The 18,199-nt window shown below is 39.4% G+C and overlaps 1 protein-coding gene across 7 annotated transcripts in view; it reads left to right on the forward strand.

Annotated features, from left to right (window-relative positions):
* Window positions 1-18,199, forward strand: part of SCMH1 (Scm polycomb group protein homolog 1) — a 183,551-nt gene that overhangs the window by 54,745 nt on the left and 110,607 nt on the right. For 4 of the 7 annotated variants that reach the window (XM_028123371.2, XM_028123364.2, XM_028123372.2 and 1 more), the window contains 2 exons: window positions 1,866-1,934; window positions 2,409-2,432. In XM_028123371.2, coding sequence (XP_027979172.1) covers window positions 1,866-1,934; window positions 2,409-2,432 — 93 coding nt within the window. Of the gene's footprint in view, window positions 1-1,865; window positions 1,935-2,408; window positions 2,433-10,167; window positions 10,243-17,574; window positions 17,718-18,199 lie in introns of those variants that run through there. The other 3 variants (XM_028123373.2, XM_088022474.1, XM_028123374.2) reach the window with 2 other exon arrangements.

Consider the following 18,199-nt stretch of genomic DNA (forward strand, 5'->3'; position numbering starts at 1 on the left):
CACCCTTCCCTCCCTTCCCCTGTGGTCCTCTACACTATTCCTTATGTTCCACATATGAGTGAAACCATATGACACTTGTCTTTCTCTGCTTAACCCATTTCACTTAGCATAATACCCTCCAGGTTGTCTGTTTTGATAGATGATGGAGCAGTAAGGATGCAGATGCAAATGGTCTGTTAGAAAAGAAATACTTGCAAAGTCCTTAAGAGGATGAGAGGAGATGAGATCTGGAGCAAAACTGGAGGGTTACCTTTTGATAAAAACAGACACTTCATGTGCAGCAGTAGGAGAGCAGTCAGACAGAATGAAGAGTGAGTGGATGGAGTCATTCACCAAACACTGACTGAGCACCTGCTACTATACTGTGCACGGGGGACAAACCACTAAACATGATTGGGTCTGTACCTTCCTGGAATGAGTGGCATATAGAAGGTTCCTATCCCTTATTTCTGTTTTCTCGGTGAACACTGAATTAACATCATCCCTAAGAGTGAAGGTGAGGGAGGGAATATTTGGAGTATGAGGAGAGAGAAAAATACATAAATTTTTTTTTTTGAAGGTGGAAAAGCAAACACAGCAGGGAAATGTGGTATGATTTCTAGATGGTGTTAAGTGGCATTTGAGAATTATGGCCGTGAGTTTAAAGTGAGACCAGTAAGTTTGCACTGTTTTTCTTTAGCACTTGGGAGCATTTGGGGTAGGCATGGTGCATAGGTGGATATATGGATTTAATGAGAGCTAAGACTGAGGCGTTGCTAGGCAAATTTGACAAAGAAGAAGTGGAAGGGAGTTAAGAGTGTTTGCCCAGGAGTGTTTTTAATGAGAGATGATGGAATCTGTGTTGGGTAAGAAGGGAAGTAAAAACATGGTGGATAATTGATGGTGAGAAAGTGGTAGGGTCAGTAGATTAATCTAAATTTTCAAACAGGGAAAATGTATTTCCATTATATACGTAACTTATCCTCTTTATAGAAAATTTGAAAATATATGAGATTAGAAAATAGGGGGGGAGTAGGACCACCACCTAACGATAACCAGATATTCATATTTGCTGTTGGCTGCTTCTTTTTTTTTTTCCTAGTGATAGCTTTGTAAGGTTGTATGAGTTTGCTAGGGCTGCAAAGATTACAGACCTGGTGATTTAAACAGAAATTTATTTTCTCATGATTTTGGAGACTGGAAGTCAGAGATCAAGGTATAGGCAGGATTTTTTTTTCTGAGGCCTCTCTCCTTGGCTTGTAGATGTCCGTCTTCTCCCTGTCTTCACATGGTCTATTCTTTGTCCTGTGTGTGTCCAAATGTCCTCTTCTTGTAAGGACACCAGTCTTATCAGATTAGGGCTCACCCTAAGGATCTCATTTTAATGTAATTACTTCTTTATAGGGCCTATCTCCAAATACAATCACATTACAACGTCGGGGGGGGGGGTGGTGGTGGACACAATTCAGTCCATAACAGGGGTGTTCTTTGTTTTCATAATTGTGATTATTCCTTGAATATAATTTTTGATCTGATATTTTACCAGATAACATCATACCTTAAACATTTTCCTGTTTCGTTATGTAGCCTTTGTAAAAATTTAACAGCTGCAAAATACTTTGTCATGTGATCGACGTACTGTGATATCTCAGTCTTCTGAATATTAGGTGCCCCCGCACCTTTTTTATTATTAAAAAAAACTAATGCTTTTTAAATAAAACCTTTTTTCTGTATTTTAGAGCATTTCCTTAGAATACAATCTCAGAATGAAATGATTCTGAGATGAATGAATTTTTTATCAAAAACCACGAATACATACTGTTAACTTAGAGAAGTACTGAATTTTGCATTTCCTTTTCACATGACTGTCTTCTCTCTTCCTGCAGTAATAGACTGGAATGATGTTAGAAAACACAAATATGGTCACCTTTCAGAGTCTGCATCCCAATATCAAGGTAAGGAAACAAAAACCTCTATGTAGCATGGAAAAATTTAATTTGACATCTCTTACCATGAAATGTTTGTTCTTAGAGGTCTGTGGTACAAAGAACTCACTGGCTAAAGCACAAGCAAATATTATAGTTTGTAGAGGTATCTTTCAAAAGCAGTTTGCTTTGTGTGAACCAGAAATCAGGAAACTTAGACTCTGAGTCAGATAATTCCAAATTAGCTTCACAGCTTTAGGCCTGATTGCTTGGCCTCCCTGCATTTCCAGTTTTTAAGACATTAGCCTTGGGAGTGAGGCAGAATTAGGTGGTATATTCCACAACTACTAATAACACACTAGTAACACACTCAGTATCTTTTAAAATGAGAGGGTTGGATTACACAAACTCTCAAGTCTTCATTTTACCCCAGAATGTCACCTTTCTATCATTTTGGTATGTTTGTCACAATGACTTATGCTGTAACATTTTTTTCTTTAATAGAAGCTACTGACATCCTGGAACTAGGTAAGATTTCTTTCTTGTATTTCTGTTAAATATGAGTCCTAACCAAACCAGAAATTAGAGTGTGACTAGGAAAAGAAAGCTGCGCTGTCTCATGGACTAGTGAGTCCTGTGCTCGCCTGCCTCAGGAGCCCGTGCAGCCAGTCCTCTCAGCTGTCAGGCCAAACCCTTCTTACCAGGAGGCGCAGACCGAGCTAACAAAGATGGGGAGGGGAGAGTAGTTAATTCCACAGAGTCCAAGGAGGACTGGGGGCCAACCCAAACTGGAAGCTACTCTTCATTCACTGAATCCAGAACTAAAACAAACCCCGACTGTCCATAAATCAGAATTTGGTGGGATTTTCCCAAAAGAAATTATTCATGAGATATTTTGAACCTGAAGTTTAACCTAAAGATTTTCTAAATTTTTTAACTAAATACAATCAGAAATATTAACAATTGAAATAACAAGAGTCAAACTGCTATTACATTTAGTTTTCATCCTGACAGAGTGTACCTCAGGCCTAGGATTTGAGAAATAATGTTAATGTTAATCATTCTTAATCAGCCTTCAGGATTTCTACATAAATGTCTTCTTAGTCCTTTAAAATCTTTCTATATGTTACGTAAGAATTAATATCCTAATGCCTTTATCAATTTTTGTTCAGATACTTTTATATATTTTGTTACTGCAACTTCACGTGTTCAGATCTATTATCATCACTGTCTTTTTGCTCCTCTTGCCTTTTCTTCCAGAAACATTACTTTTATTGCCCACTGACAGAAGATAGCATAGAACACTAGACTAGGTAGGAGTCAGAATTCCTGGGTCCTATGAAAGCCACCTGCACTTAGGAACTCTGTGATGCTGATCCTTAGTTTTCTAACGTAGAAAATGGGGATAATAATCCCATTCTCCCTACCTCACAGGGTTTTTAAGAAGATTACATGAGCTAATGGATGTGAAAGCATCTTTTTTTTAAATTTTTTTATTGTTATGTTAATCACCATACATTACATCATTAGTTCTTGATGTAGTGTTCCATGATTCATTGTTTGTGCATAACACCCAGTGCTCCACGCAGAACGTGCCCTCCTTAATACCCATGACCAGGCTAACCCATCCTCCCACCCCCCTCCCCTCTAAAACCCTCAGTTTGTTTTTCAGAGTCCATCGTCTCTCATGGTTCGTCTCCCCCTCCGACTTACTCCCCTTCATTCTTCCCCTCCTGCTATCTTCTTCTTTTTCTTTTTTCTTAACATATCTTGCATTATTTGTTTCAGAGGTACAGATCTGTGATTCAACAGCCTTGCACAATTCACAGCACTCACCATAGCACATACCCTCCCCAATGTCTATCACCCAGCCACCCCATCCCTCCCAACCCCCACCACTCATCAACACTCAGTTTATTTCCTGAGATTAAGAATTCCTCATATCAGTGAGGTCATATGATACATGTCTTTCTCTGATTGACTTATTTCACTCAGCATAACACCCTCCAGTTCCATCCACGTCGTTGCAAATGGCAAGATCTCATTCCTTTTGATACCTGCATAATATTCCATTGTGTATATATACCACATCTTCTTTCTCCATTCATCTGTCAATGGACATCTTGGCTCTTTCCACAGTTTGGCTATTGTGGACATTGCTGCTATAAACATTGGGGTGCACGTACCCCTTCGGATCCCTACATTTGTATCTTTGTGGTAAATACCCAGTAGTGCAATTGCTGGATCGTACGGTAGCTCTCTTTTCAACTGTTTGAGGAACCTCCATACTGTTTTCCAGAGTGGCTGCACTAGCTTGCATTCCCACCAACAGTGTAGGAGGCTTCCCCTTTCTCCACATCTCTGCCAGCATCTGTCGTTTCCTGACTTGTTAATTTTAGCCATTCTGACTGGTGTGAGGTGGTATCTCATGGAGGTTTTGATTTGGATTTCCCTGATGCCGAGCGATGTTGAGCACTTTTTCATGTGTCTGTTGACCATTTGGATGTCTTCTTTGGAAAAATGTCTGTTCATGTCTTCTGCCCATTCCGTGATTGGATTATTTGTTCTTTGGGTGTTGAGTTTGATAAGTTCTTTATAGATTTTGGATACTAGCCCTTTATCTGATAAGTCATTTGCAAATATTTTCTCCCATTCTGTCGGTTGTCTTTTGGTTTTATGGACTGTTTCTTTTGCTGTGCAAAAGCTTTTTATCTTGATGAAATCCCAATAGTTCATTTTTGCCCTTGCTTCCCTTGCTTTTGGCAATGTTTCTAGGAAGAAGTTGCTGCGGCTGAGGTCGAAGAGGTTGCTACCTGTGTTCTCCTTTAGGATTTTGATGGACTCCTGTCTCACGTTTAGGTCTTTCAACCATTTAGAGTCTATTTTTGTGTGTGGTACAAGGAAATGGTCCAGTTTCATTCTTCTGCATGTGGCTGTCCAATTTTCCCAACACCATTTGTTGAAGAGACTGTCTTTTTTCCATTGGACATTCTTTCCTGCTTTGTCAAAGATGAGTTGACCATAGAGTTGAGGGTCCATTTCTGGGCTCTTGATTCTGTTCCATTGATCTATGTGTCTGTTTTTGTGCCAGTACCATACTGTCTTGATGATGACAGCTTTGTAATAGAGCTGGAAGTCCGGAATTGTGATGCCGCCAGCTTTGCTTTTCTTTTTCAACATTCCTCTGGCTATTCGGGGTCTCTTCTGGTTCCATACAAATTTTAGGATTATTTGTTCCATTTCTTTGAAAAAAGTGGATGGTATTTGGATGGGGATTGCATCGAATGTGTAGATTGCTCTAGGTAGCATTGACATCTTCACAATGTTTGTTCTTCCAATCAATGAGCATGGAACGTTTTTCCATTTCTTTATGTGTCTTCTTCAATTTCTTTCATGAGTATTTTATAGTTTTCTGAGTACAGATCCTTTGCCTCTTTGGTTAGATTTATTCCTAGGTATCTTATGGTTTTGGGTGCAATTGTAAATGGGATCGACTCCTTAATTTCTCTCTCTTCTGTCTTGTTGGTGTATAGGAATGCCACTGATGTCTGTGCATTGATTTTATATCCTGCCACTTTACTGAATTCCTGTATGAGTTCTAGCAGTTTTGGGGTGGAGTCTTTTGGCTTTTCCACATACAGTATCATATCATCTGCAAAGAGTGAGAGTTTGACTTCCTCTTTGCCAATTTGGAGGCCTTTGATTTCTTTTTGTTGTCTGATTGCTGTGGCTAGGACTTCTAATACTATGTTGAATAGCAGTGATGATAGTGGACATCCCTGCCGCGTTCCTGACCTTAGGGGGAAAGCTCTCAGCTTTTCCCCATTGAGAATGATATTGGCTTGTAGGTTTTTCATAGATGGCTTTTATGATATTGAGGTATGTACCCTCTATCCCTATACTCTGAAGAGTTTTGATCAAGAAAGGATGCTGTAATTTGTCAAATGCTTTTTCTGCATCCTTGAGAGGATCATATGATTCTTGTTCTTTCTTTTGTTAATGTATTGTATCACGTTGATTGATTTGCGGATGTTGAACCAGCCTTGCAGCCCAGGGATAAATCCCACTTAGTCTTGGTGAATAATCCTTTTAATGTACTGTTGGACCCTATTGGCTAGTATTTTGGTGAGAATTTTTGCATCCATGTTCATCAAGGATATTGGTCTGTAGTTCTCCTTTTTGATGGGGTCTTTGTCTGGTTTTGGGATCAAGGTAATGGTGGCCTCATAAAATGAGTTTGGATGTTTTCCTTCCATTTCTGTTTTTTGGAACAGTTTCAGGAGAATAGGTATTAATTCTTCTTTAAATGTCTGATAGAATTCCCCTGGGAAGCCATCTGGCCCTGGGCTTTTATTTGTTGGGAGATTTTTGATGACTGCTTCAATTTCCTTAGTGGTTATAGGTCTGTTCAGGTTTTCTATGTCTTCCTGGTTCAATTTTGGTAGTTGATACATCTCTAGGAATGCACCCATTTCTTCCAGGTTATCTAATTTGCTGGCATAGAGGTGCTCATAATATGTTCTTATAATTGTTTGTATTTCTTTGGTGTTGGTTGTGATCTCTCCTCTTTCATTCATGATTTTGTTGGTTTGGGTCATTTCTCTCTTCTTTTTGATAAGTCTGGCCAGGGGTTTATCAATCTTGTGAATTCTTTCAAAGAACCAGCTCCCAGTTTCGTTGATCTGTTCTACTGTTCTTTTGGTTTCTAGTTCATTGATTTCTGCTCTGATCTTTATTATTTCTCTTCTCCTGCTGGGTTTAGGCTTTATTTGCTGTTCTCTCTCCAGCTCCTTTAGGTGTAGGGTTAGGTTGTGTATTTGAGACCTTTCTTGTTTCTTGAGAAAGGCTTGTATTGCTATATACTTTCCTCTCAGGACTGCCTTGGCTATACGTATCCCAAAGATTTTGAACAGTTGTGTTTTCATTTTCATTGGCTTCCATGAATTTTTTTAATTCTTCTTTAATTTCCTGGTTGACCCATTCATTCTTTAGTAGGATGCTCTTTAGCCTCCATGTATTTGAGTTCTTTCCGACTTTCCTCTTGTGATTGAGTTCTAGTTTCAAAGCATTGTGGTCTGAAAATATGCAGGGAATAATCCCAATCTTTTGGTACCGGTTGAGACCTGATTTGTGACCTAGGATGTGATCAATTCTGGAGAATGTTCCATGGGCACTAGAGAAGAATGTGTATTCCTTTGCTTTGGGATGGAATGTTCTGAATATGTCTGTGAAGTCCATTTGGTCCAGTGTTTCATTTAAAGTCTTTATTTCCTTGTTGATCTTTTGCTTAGATGATCTGTCCATTTCAGTCAGGGGAGTGTTAAAGTCCCCCACTATTATTGTATTGTTGTCAATGTGTTTCTTTGCTTTTGTTATCAATTGCCTTATATAATTGGCTGCTCCCACGTTAGGGGCATAGATACTTACAATTGTTAGAGCTTCTTGTTGGAAAGACCCTTTAAGTAGGATATAGTGTCCTTCTTCATCTCTTATTACACTCTTTGTTTTAAAATCTAATTTGTCTGATATAAGGATTGCCACCCCAGCTTTCTTTTGGTGTCCGTTAGCATGGTAAATGGTTTTCCACCCCCTCACTTTCAATCTGGGGGTGTCTTTGGGTCTAAAATGAGTCTCTTGCAGATGGGTCTTGTTTTTTAATCCAATCTGATATGCCCGTTTACATTCAGGGTAACTATTGAAAGGTATGAATTTAGTGCCATTGTATTGCCTGTAAGGTGACAGTTACTGTATATTGTCTCTGTTCCTTTCTGGTCTATGTTGCTTTTAGTCTCTCTCTTTGCTTAGAGGACCCCTTTCAATATTTCTTGTAGGGCTGGTTTCGTGTTTGCAAATTCCTTTAGTTTTGTTTGTCCTGGAAGCTTTTTATCTCTCCTTCTATTTTCAATGATAGCCTAGCTGGATATAGTATTCTTGGCTGCATATTTTTCTCGTTTAGTGCTCTGAAGATATCATGCCAGTCCTTTCTGGCCTGCCAGGTCTCTGTGGATAGGTCTGTTGCCAATCTAATATTTCTACCATTGTAGGTTACATATCTTTTCTCCCGAGCTGCTTTCAGGATTTTCTCTTTGTCTCTGAGACTCGTAAGTTTTACTATTAGATGTCGGGGTGTTGACCTATTTTTATTGATTATGAGAGGGGTTCTCTGTGCCTCCTGGATTTTGATGCCTGTTTCCTTCCTCACATTAGGGAAGTTCTCTGCTATTATTTGCTCCAGTATACCTTCTGCCCCTCTCTCTCTTTCTTCTTCTGGGATCCCAATTATTCTAATGTTGTTTCATCTTATCGTATCGCTTATCTCTCGAATTCTGCCCTCGTGATCCTGTAGTTGTTTCTCTCTCTTTTTCTCAGCCTCTTTATTTTCCATCATTTGGTCTTATATATCGCTGATTCTCTCTTCTGCCTCATTTATCCTAGCAGTTAGTGCCCCCATTTTTTATTGCACCTTATTAATAGCCTTTTTGATTTTGACTTGGTTAGAGTTTAGTTCTTTTATTTCTCCAGAAAGGGTTTCTCTAATAACTTCCACACTTTTTTCAAGCCCAGCTAGTATCTTTAAAGTCATGATTCTAAACTCTAGGTCCGACATCATACTAATGTCCGTATTGAGTAGGTCCCTCGCTGACGGTACTATCTCTTGTTCTTTTTGCTGAGGTGATTTTTTTCGTCTTGTCATTTTGTCCAGAGGAGAATAGATGAATGAGAGAACAAAATGCTAACAGGTTAACAACGCCCCCAGCAAATATACTCTATACAAATCAGAAAAGACCTGAAACCAGGGGAAAAGAATGGGAAAGAAAGAAAAAAGAAAGAGAAAAGAAAGAAAGACAAAAAACAAAAAGAAAAAGAAAAAAACAAAAACAGAACAATACAAAAAAACCCGAATATGATCAGATATGATCAGGCTAGTGCATAGATCAGTGCCACACACTAAATTTTGAGCATATTTTGGTCTGTTAGAAAAAAGTGCCTTCTAAAATTTTAAAGGAAGAAAGACATATATATGTACAAAATAAGGGTTGATACAATGAAGGGATGGAATATGACTGTAAAGATGAAAATTATAAAAGGAATTGATACAATAAGAAGTTGTTTGAAAAAAGAAAGAAGATTTAAAAAAAAAAGGGAGAGAATGTGATAAGGCAGGAGACTAGAACATACAGTAGTGATTTAGGGTATATTTTGATCTGTTAGAAGAAACTGTATCTCAGAATTTTAAAGAGAGAACAACTTATATATATATGCCAAAAATAAGGGTAACTACTATGAAGGGCTAAAATATGACTCTAAAAATGAAAAATAAAAAATGTTTTTTTAAAAAGGATTGATAAGATGTTGGTTGAAAAAGGGAAAAAGAGAAATTAAAAAAACAGTTAAAAAAATTAACTTTGAAAAACTAATGAATCATGGTAAAAAAAAGCCATGAATTCTATGTGCGGTATTCCCCTAGCGCTGGAGTTCTCCCGTTCTCCTTGATGGGTAAACTTGGTCTTGGCTTGCTGGCTTTTCGTGCTGATCTTCTGGGGGAGGGGCCTGTTGCCGTGGTTCCCAAATGTCTTTGCTGGCGGCGGAATTGCCCCGCCCTTGTCAGTCCCAGCTAAGCAAGCTACTCGGGTTTGCTCTCAGGAGCTTTTGTTCCTTGCAAGCTTTCCGTAGGGCTTTGGAGGACGACAGTGAAAATGGCGGCCTCCCAATCTCCGCCCCAGAGGAGGCAAGAACCTGGTGCTCCGCTCTTCAGTGCGCCCCCAGAGAAAAGCAGCCAGTCACTGCTGTGTCCCCGGTCTCCGGCCGCACTCCGTGCTCACCCGGCCTGTGACTGATCGTTTCTATGTCTGGCACCCGACCCCGTGTGGAGTCTCCAAACCCAGCAGATTCCTGCGGTGCGCTCCCGCGCCGCTCCTCCCCGGGGAGGAAGGGGAGTCTCCCCAGCTCTGCCGCTTGTTGGGTCCCTGCTGAAGGAGCAGTGGCCCGACTGGGCCACGGATCACAGTCTATGGCAACCCCGAGCTGAGAGCCCGCGCCTTGGCTCCGTCTCTGCAGCCGGCTTCCCTGCTCCGATACCTGGGAGCTCTGCTGCATTCAGACACCCCCGGTCTTTCTGTGACCCCGAGGGTCCTGAGACCACACTGTCCCGCGAGGGTTCCACCTCCCGCTTAGCCACTGGAGCGACGTCCCTCTGCGGAGCCGACTTCTAAAAATTCCAATTTTGTGCTCCGTGGCTCTATCACTTGCCAAAAGCGGCCGACGGAGGCCCCCTCCCCCACCATCTATCCTCCCGAATATCGCCTCGGATTCACTTCTCTGCACATCCTACCTTCCAGTAAGTGGTCGCTTCTCTGTTCAGAGAGTTGTTGCTACTCTCCTCTTCGATCTCCTGTTGAGTTCGTAGGTGTTCAGAATGGTTTGATCCCTATTCAGCTGAATTCCTGAGACCAGACGAAATCCAGGTCTCCTACTCCTCCGCCATCTTGCTCCACCTGGATGTGAAAGCATCTTAAAACCACTCAAATACTTTTCAGCTTTGGAGGATTGTTATTTTCATTCTGTTGAGGGACTATCCTCAGCCATTACTCTTAAGTCAAATCTTGGAAGATTCATTGAAGTGAAGCATTCTATGAATGTGAGATGAAGAAATGAATGAAATGAAATAATGCAGGTAAAGGGCCTAGAACTTGATAAACAATAAATGAGAGTCACTTTTTAATGACTTAAAACTTGCCTCAAGCTTTCTAAGGCACTGCTCTATGACAGGAAAAGCATGGACGCAGGAATCAGATAGGCCTTGGTTCAAATTCCTTTTCCCCAGTTAGCAGTTTTGTGACTTCGGGAAAATTACTTAACCTTTCTGAGCCTATTTCTTCATCTTTAAACTCGGACTAAAACCTACTTTTCAGGTTATAATGAGCTTGGGAGATAGTGAACACTGTGTAGCATGGTTTAGGCAAATGGAAGGTGCTCAGTGAGAGCTGCTGCTGGTTTGGGTTTTGTTGGTAGTATATACGGTTCAGTGACGAGGGACGCTGCAATCTACTTTGTTGAGAGGGATTGTAAAAAGTATTCTCAATTTAGCAGAAAGTACATAAAGTGATGTTAAAATTTGAAAGTATATTTTTCCTTGTGCAAGGAGTAAAGGCTGTGCTAACATAGCACAAGCAAAGCCAGGCACAGCCTCCGAGGAGTTAATCCTGCGTATTTTATTTTGCCCATCAAGCATAGAGAGCAACCCCAAGTATCAAATTGAAATGAAATTCAGTAGATTTCTAGAATCTCAGAGTTTGGAAGAGGCCTTAAAATAATCCAACTTGGCTCAGCATTTCAAAAGTCGACATTTTGAGTATCTCATAAAATGCCTTGTCTTGAACTCCTCAAAGTTTTGTTGTTTTTTTTTAAGATTTTCTTTTTTTATTTGACAGAGACATAGCGAGAGAGGGAACACAAGCAGGGGGAGTGGGAGAGGGAGAAGCAGTCTTCCCGCAGAGCAGGGAGCCCAATGTGGGGCTCGACCCCAGGACCCCGGGATCATGACCAGGGGCAGATGCTTAACAACTGAGCCACCCAGGCACCCTGAACTCCTCAAAGTTGTTGGGGACTTACAGCCTCCCCAGGAACTCGCTTCATATTGAGACAGATATTTATTGGGCCAAAATCTGTTTCTTTGTAAATTCTGTCTGTCACCCTTACAACTTTTAGGGCAATATAGGATAGTTGAGCCAGTTTTTCACTCACCGGCCTCTAGTTATTAGAAAGTAGTGCTAGGGACTGCCTTCTCACTGCTGCTCTTACCTTCCTAGCTGCAGCACCATCATCCCGGACCTAGATTATTAGAATAGCTTCCTAACTAGTCTTCTTGCCTCCAGCCTGTCCCCCTCTAATCCATCCTTCACACTGCAGACAGAATGCCTCCTCCCCAGAGCCTTCAGTGCTCCCTCTTCTCATTAATGTGGTGTAGGAGGTTCTCTGATACCTGGACCCCACTGTTATCTAAAACCTCTTTTCTAAACTGCTATTTTTTTAAAACTCTACCCATTAGCCATACCAAAATACTCAGTTTTTAGAAAAGTTCCTTTTCTCACTTCTGGGCCTTTATACATGCTTTTCTTTCAGTCTGGGAAAAAAAAAAAAAAAGATTGTTAAAAGAATTTTCTCTCAGGGCACCTGGGTGGCTCAGTTGGTTAAGCGTCTGCCTTCGGCTCAGGTCATGATGACAGGGTCCTGGGATTGAGTCCCACAGCAGGCTCCTTGCTCAGCGGGGAGTTGGCTTCTCTTTCTCCCTCTGCCCCTCCCCCTGCTCGTTCTCTTTCTCTCTCTCTCTCTCAAATAAATAAATAAATGAATAATGGCTGACTTCCTGCTTATCGTTTTACACTTTAACTTAGAAGTGTAGAGGTTACTTCCTCTGGGAATCCTTCCACAAGTCCTCCTATAGCACCCTCTGTAGCCAACCACTTATCATACTTTATTATAGTTGGCTGTTTAGTTTCTGGCCCTAACTGAAGCTCTTTGAGGGCAAGAACAATATTTTGATCACAGTTGTATCTCTAGCACCTGGCACAGTGCTTTGATACACACCATAAATATATTTGTTGGATGGATGGATGGAAAAATGGCTCCAAGACTTTGCTTTTTTCTTCATGCTGAATGTTCGTTGTTCTTTCAGCTGCTCCTCAGGTGATGTGGTTTTGTGTCCCTTCACCACTTAGGTCACCATTTAGACTTTGGTTTGTTTTGTCCCTCTCAAAGTATAGCTCCCAGAATTAAATTTAATATCCCAGGTGTGATTTCACTACTCCAACAAAGAGAAGCACTGTTGCATGCTTGCTTCTTCTTTTCACTCACTTTTCATTTACTATACTTTTAAATTTACTCCATAAATTTATGGAGCCTGTGTTAAGTTTCAGGCACTGTGTTAAACAGTGAAGATTAAAAAAATAATAAAGATAGCTGCTATCTGTGATGAGCTTAAATAAATAATGATGATGATATGATGTGAAGAATATGAAAATAAAGGTGTGAACAGGATGTCACAGGAGCTGGGAAATGGTGGGATTTGTTCTGAGAAACAGGGAGAGTCAGATCTTTTTTTTTTTTTTTTGGCTTGGTGTTTTATCTTTACTTGATTCATTAAAAATTATCAAGTTACTGATCTAAAAGGCCTATGGACACTGTTTTGAGAATGAACCACACAGTGTATCTCATAAACGTAAGCTTTGGACATTTTAAAATAACTGGGTTTTATTAGCCCTAGATATGCCATAACTTATTTGAAAGTGCCAAGAAAACATGGTTGAGGGTATGCCTTATGAAGAGTACTTGCTCTGTTTAGGTTGGTTTTGAAATTACATGAAACAAAGTGCTGCTCGTGCTGGAATAGACTGATGAGAGAAACAGAACACAGAGTCCAGAGATAGGTCTAAATATATGTAATAAATTAATATGTGATCAAGGTGACATTTCAAGTCAATGGGGAGAAGGTAATTTATTCAATAAATGGTGGTGAGCACAGTTATTGAATAAAGGTGAAAAGGAAAGCAACATCTTTGCCTTATCTGTCTCACAAGATAAATTCAAAATAGATCAAACATTTAAATGTAAAAAAAATGAAACCTGAGAAATCCTAGAAGAAAACATGGGTTAATATTTCTTAGAATATTGAAGTGAAGAAAGCATGATGTGAAAGGCAGAAGTCATAAAGAACAAGACTGAGAAACTGAAGGGCAAATCCTAGCAAACTGAGACAAATGTCTGCAACATACATGACAGGCAGAGGACTAATATCTTTAATCTACATGGAACTCTTAGAATCTGAGAAAACAAAAGAATACCTCATTGAAAAATGATAAAAATAAAATACAAACAGACTGGTAAGCCTAAAAAGATCTTCAACTTTATTAGTAATCAAAGAATTGCATAAAAAAGTGTAAGAGTATTTTGTTTTTTTCTCTGGTAAGATTTAACACAAGTATAGAGATTGTTAAAGCAGTTTTAGCAAGAAAATATAAGAAACATATTCTTATGCACTACTGGTAGGAATTATATTGTATCAAAATATAAAATATGTTAATCCCCCCTTAAGAATTTACTCTAAAGTGATAATCTTAAAAGCGTTAAAAGATGTGTGTACAAAAATACTTATCAAAAAATAGAAAACAACTTAAACAACCGTCGAGAGTATTTAACAAATACTTTTGTTAACTAATGTAAGTTATGGCACATATAAACGATGGAACAGTTTTCAGACAGTAATCTTGGAGTAGAATTTCTGATCTAAAAACCATGACTATCTTTATTTCTCTTAGGAATTTGGGTTCCGCACTTAAGGTGGAATGGGGTAGCGTTCTTGTAGAGAAATGTGGCCAAATAGTAGCCCACACGAGTGAAGGTGCCTCATGTAACTAGGTCACATTTAGCAGCATTTGAGGGATTTGGGACATATTAGGAAAGCGAGATTGTACATATTATGCCCAGGACCGATGGGAAGAGGTTAGAAGAAGACAGACTTTGGCCGACTATGAAGGGTAAAGTCTGTCCATTTGTACTATTGAATAACAACTGAATAAGGAGTTTTTCAGCGTTGGAAGTACTCAAGCAAAGGCTGGAGGGAGCTTCAGGTCTCAACTTTTGTATCACCCCATCAAGATGCTTTTCTTGACCATCTGCCTAAAACAGCACACACGTACCATGGGCACTCTGTCCCTCTTACCACTTTCTTTCTTCTTTATTTGAAAAAGGCCAAATAAAAAGTGTTTCTGTTGCCCTCTAAACCAACTGACATATATTTATTTGTTTATTGTTTTTATTCCCCCTTAGAAAGTAAGCTCCATGTGAACAGAGACTTTGGCTATTTTATTCTTTGCTTTATATCACCAGTGCCTCAAACTAGGGTTGGTACGTGGTAGGTGTGCAATAAGTATTTGTTGAATGAACGAGTATTAAGAGAAAGCGATTCATGCATTTGACTTGGTGGATCCTTGTGCTTTACACTTTGGGGAATTTTAATTTTTTAAAGGTATTTTGTATGTAGTGTACAAGTCTCTTCAGGGCAGAGATCTTACTTCCTAATAATAACTATCAAGTGGTGTGCATTAGAGTTTATAAAATACTTTCATAAGCATTATTCAGTAATATAAATGAGATGACTGGCTTTTTCTTATCTGTAAAATCTCAGCTCCAGTGTTTCCTCTGTAGAGCATCTGTCTGTAACTTCACCATCTAAGATAGTTCCCAGCCTCTGTCTATCACATTATTTTATTTCCTTCAAATATTTATCAGTTACTACTTTATTTATTTGGTTATATGTTAATTGTGCCTCATCATGCACCAGAATGTAAACTCCATGAGGGCAGGGACCTCCTGTCTTATCCCAGCAATGAGAATACTGGCTGGCACATAGAGGAATATTCAAACATCAGTTGAATGAATAATTGAAATCACTCTGTAAATTATAAAACATTATACTTATATGAGTTAATAATATTAATCTTCACGGTAATCCTTGACCCCAGTAACAGATTAGATTTTCCCATTCTGCCTTCTCAAGGCAACCCGTACTACCTCATTAACTTAAATTGGTCATAATTGTACCAGATTATTTGTGTTATGATTTATTTAACATTGCTGCTCACTTCTAAACTGCAAGCTTCATGAATTTAGGAGCCATGTCTATCTTGTTCCTCTTACATTTAACCCAGTGCTTTTGTACTTGGAAGGAGTTTAATAAATATTTATTGAATGAATGAGTGAGTGTGTGTACAATTTTGTATGATAGATATTATCTCCATCCTTCTGATGAGTAAACTGATGCGTGGAAGGATTAAATAACTTATCCAAGATAGTTATAGGAACAAGACTTCAGGGGCACCTGGTGGCTCAGTTGGCTAAGCGTCTGCCTTCAGCTCAGGTCATGACCCCAGAGCTCTGCTTTGGGCTCCCTGCTCAGCGGGGGTGGGGGGGGTGGGGGTCTGCTTTTCCCTCTCCCTCTGCCCCTCCTCCCTGCTTATGTTCTCTCTCTCTCTCACTTGTAAATAAATAAAATCTTAAAAAAAAAAAGAAAAGAAGACTTTATCCAGCATCTTCTGACTCTCAACATTACATTTTTTTAACTACACTGGTAATTTCTAGACACAGATGTGAATCAGAAGTACTTAGGGAACCTTTGAAAATACAGATTTTTCAGACCACATTCAAACCTACTGAATGAGAACCTCTGAAGCTGGGGCCCAAAACTCTAAAGAAATGAGAAAAATTATTCAGGAGATTCTGATGATAAGTAACATTTGGGAATCAATGATAAATGCCAGGGGTTGGCCAATCCAGCCCACTGCCTATTGTTTATTTATAAAAATGGAGTTTTAGTGGAACATAGCCACATTCATTCATATACATATTGTCTGTGGCCGTTTTCAGGCTACAGTGCACAGTTGAGTATTTGTGACAGAGATTGTGTGGCCCACAAAGGGTAAAATTTTTACTGTCTGGTCCTTTAAAGAAAGTTTGCCAACCCCTCCCTGATCTATACCTTGCTGCCTGTCCTATTTGTGTGTGTGTAGTTGGAGATGTAGTAGACATGATGTTGGTTCCATTATGGGCATTACAGCAGGTGCTCAGACATTCTTAGTGAGTCAATAAAAATTAATTTATCTGCAATTTACCTGAAATTAAGAGACTAAGCCTTAGGAAGTCTAAGCAGTAAAATTTAAGAAAAATACTAATCTAGGTATGGTTCAATCACAGTGGGTGAACTGCTTTTAACAAAGATTCCTTTTCATTCAGTTGGTAATAGGGTGTTCTCTAAATGGAGAAAGATATGAGATTTCTTGCCTTTATAACAGGGATTGATTACCATAATTGATGTGTCATAGAGAACTGTAATTAATTCCTAATTATTTTGGAACCCCTGATGCTGCCATAATTTTTAAAACCAAAGTCTCTTGGGTGCTTGTGGTCAAAGCTCAAGCTACTACAAGCAACTAATTACCCAGGACTGACCAAACCCTCTAGACCTGTGCTGTCTGATACAGTAGCTGTTAGCCAGATGTAGGAATTTAAATTAAATCAAATTAATTTAAACTTAAATTTAAATCCCTCACTCACACATTTCAAGTGTTCAGTAGTTACATGTGGTCAGTGGCTGCCTTACTGGACAATAGAGACACAAAACATTTCTATAATTACAGAAGTTTTAGTGGACAGTGCTTCATAGATGCTGGACTTTCAAGAGTTGCAGTTCACTCAAATCCCAGACTTAATATTTGACTTAATCCTTTATTTGTAAGAATGGAATAGTAATTTGTAATGTTTTCTTTTTCTAACAGCAAATAGTGATGAAATGTATTCATTCCTTGTTTTAGGGATGTCTCAGCTAAGAGCAAACTCTTTATTACATTCTGATAAGCTCCTTAAGTCTTGATTCCAGGAAATATCCATCTCATTTACCCTATGGACTCTGTATTCAAGATAGTTAATCATTGGTCAGTTCATGAAGTGGTTCAGAACTGACTGTGATTTCTGGCCAAATCTATTTGGCTTGCTTAAGGGTGGTGGGAAAGGGAGCAGTTTTAAAACAGAAGCTATAAAGTCAGTAGAGTATAAAGTCTTGGCATCATCTTTGAAGTGATTTAGATTTCATCATTCAGTGAATCATTTTTATTCCCAGCATCTAGTGCTTTTTACATGGTCCAAAGTGGCCCTGTGCTGCTCCACTGCAGAGGAAACTTCAAGAAATGCTGGTTTGCTACAGTGTTTTAGCTTGTGAGAGTCTCTGGGATCTTCCCTGCACCATCATGGGGTCACCTCTAGGTGGGTATTAGGGAGAGATTGGTAATTGATTTAATCTTTAATAAAGAACTTAGTCATCTTTTGTGATTTAGTAAGATATGTATATTTAACAGCTTGTTCCTTAAAATGTTTTCCCTGACCCCAGCAGCATCATCTTAAAGACTGCTTCTCTAGCACAGTGTTCCTCAAACTTTGAGAGGCTCCAAAGGCCACTTAAGGCTAAAAGATCCTGTAGACTCCCTAACTTATTCTTAGTTACTCCCATCAGAAATGCTACCGAGAACCTACTTTTCTGTAAATTACCAGATCTTTGTCATTTTGCACCTCAGAGCAACGCAGCTGTGACAGGAATAGGAGTGGGTTAGGGGTGGGTGAGAGAGAGCAAGGATTCAAGTATAATCTCACTCATTCCAGTTTTTCCTGCCATCAAACCATATTACCCTGTGTCTCTCCTTCATTCTTTCTGAGCTGAGATGGCGGGATCCAACCATATTGGGTGTTAA

The sequence above is a fragment of the Eumetopias jubatus genome, unplaced genomic scaffold (assembly GCF_037043125.1).
Source record: "Eumetopias jubatus isolate StellerSeaLion01/CBP00866 unplaced genomic scaffold, mEumJub1_p1.0 scaffold_4, whole genome shotgun sequence".
Classification (NCBI taxonomy): domain Eukaryota; kingdom Metazoa; phylum Chordata; class Mammalia; order Carnivora; family Otariidae; genus Eumetopias; species Eumetopias jubatus.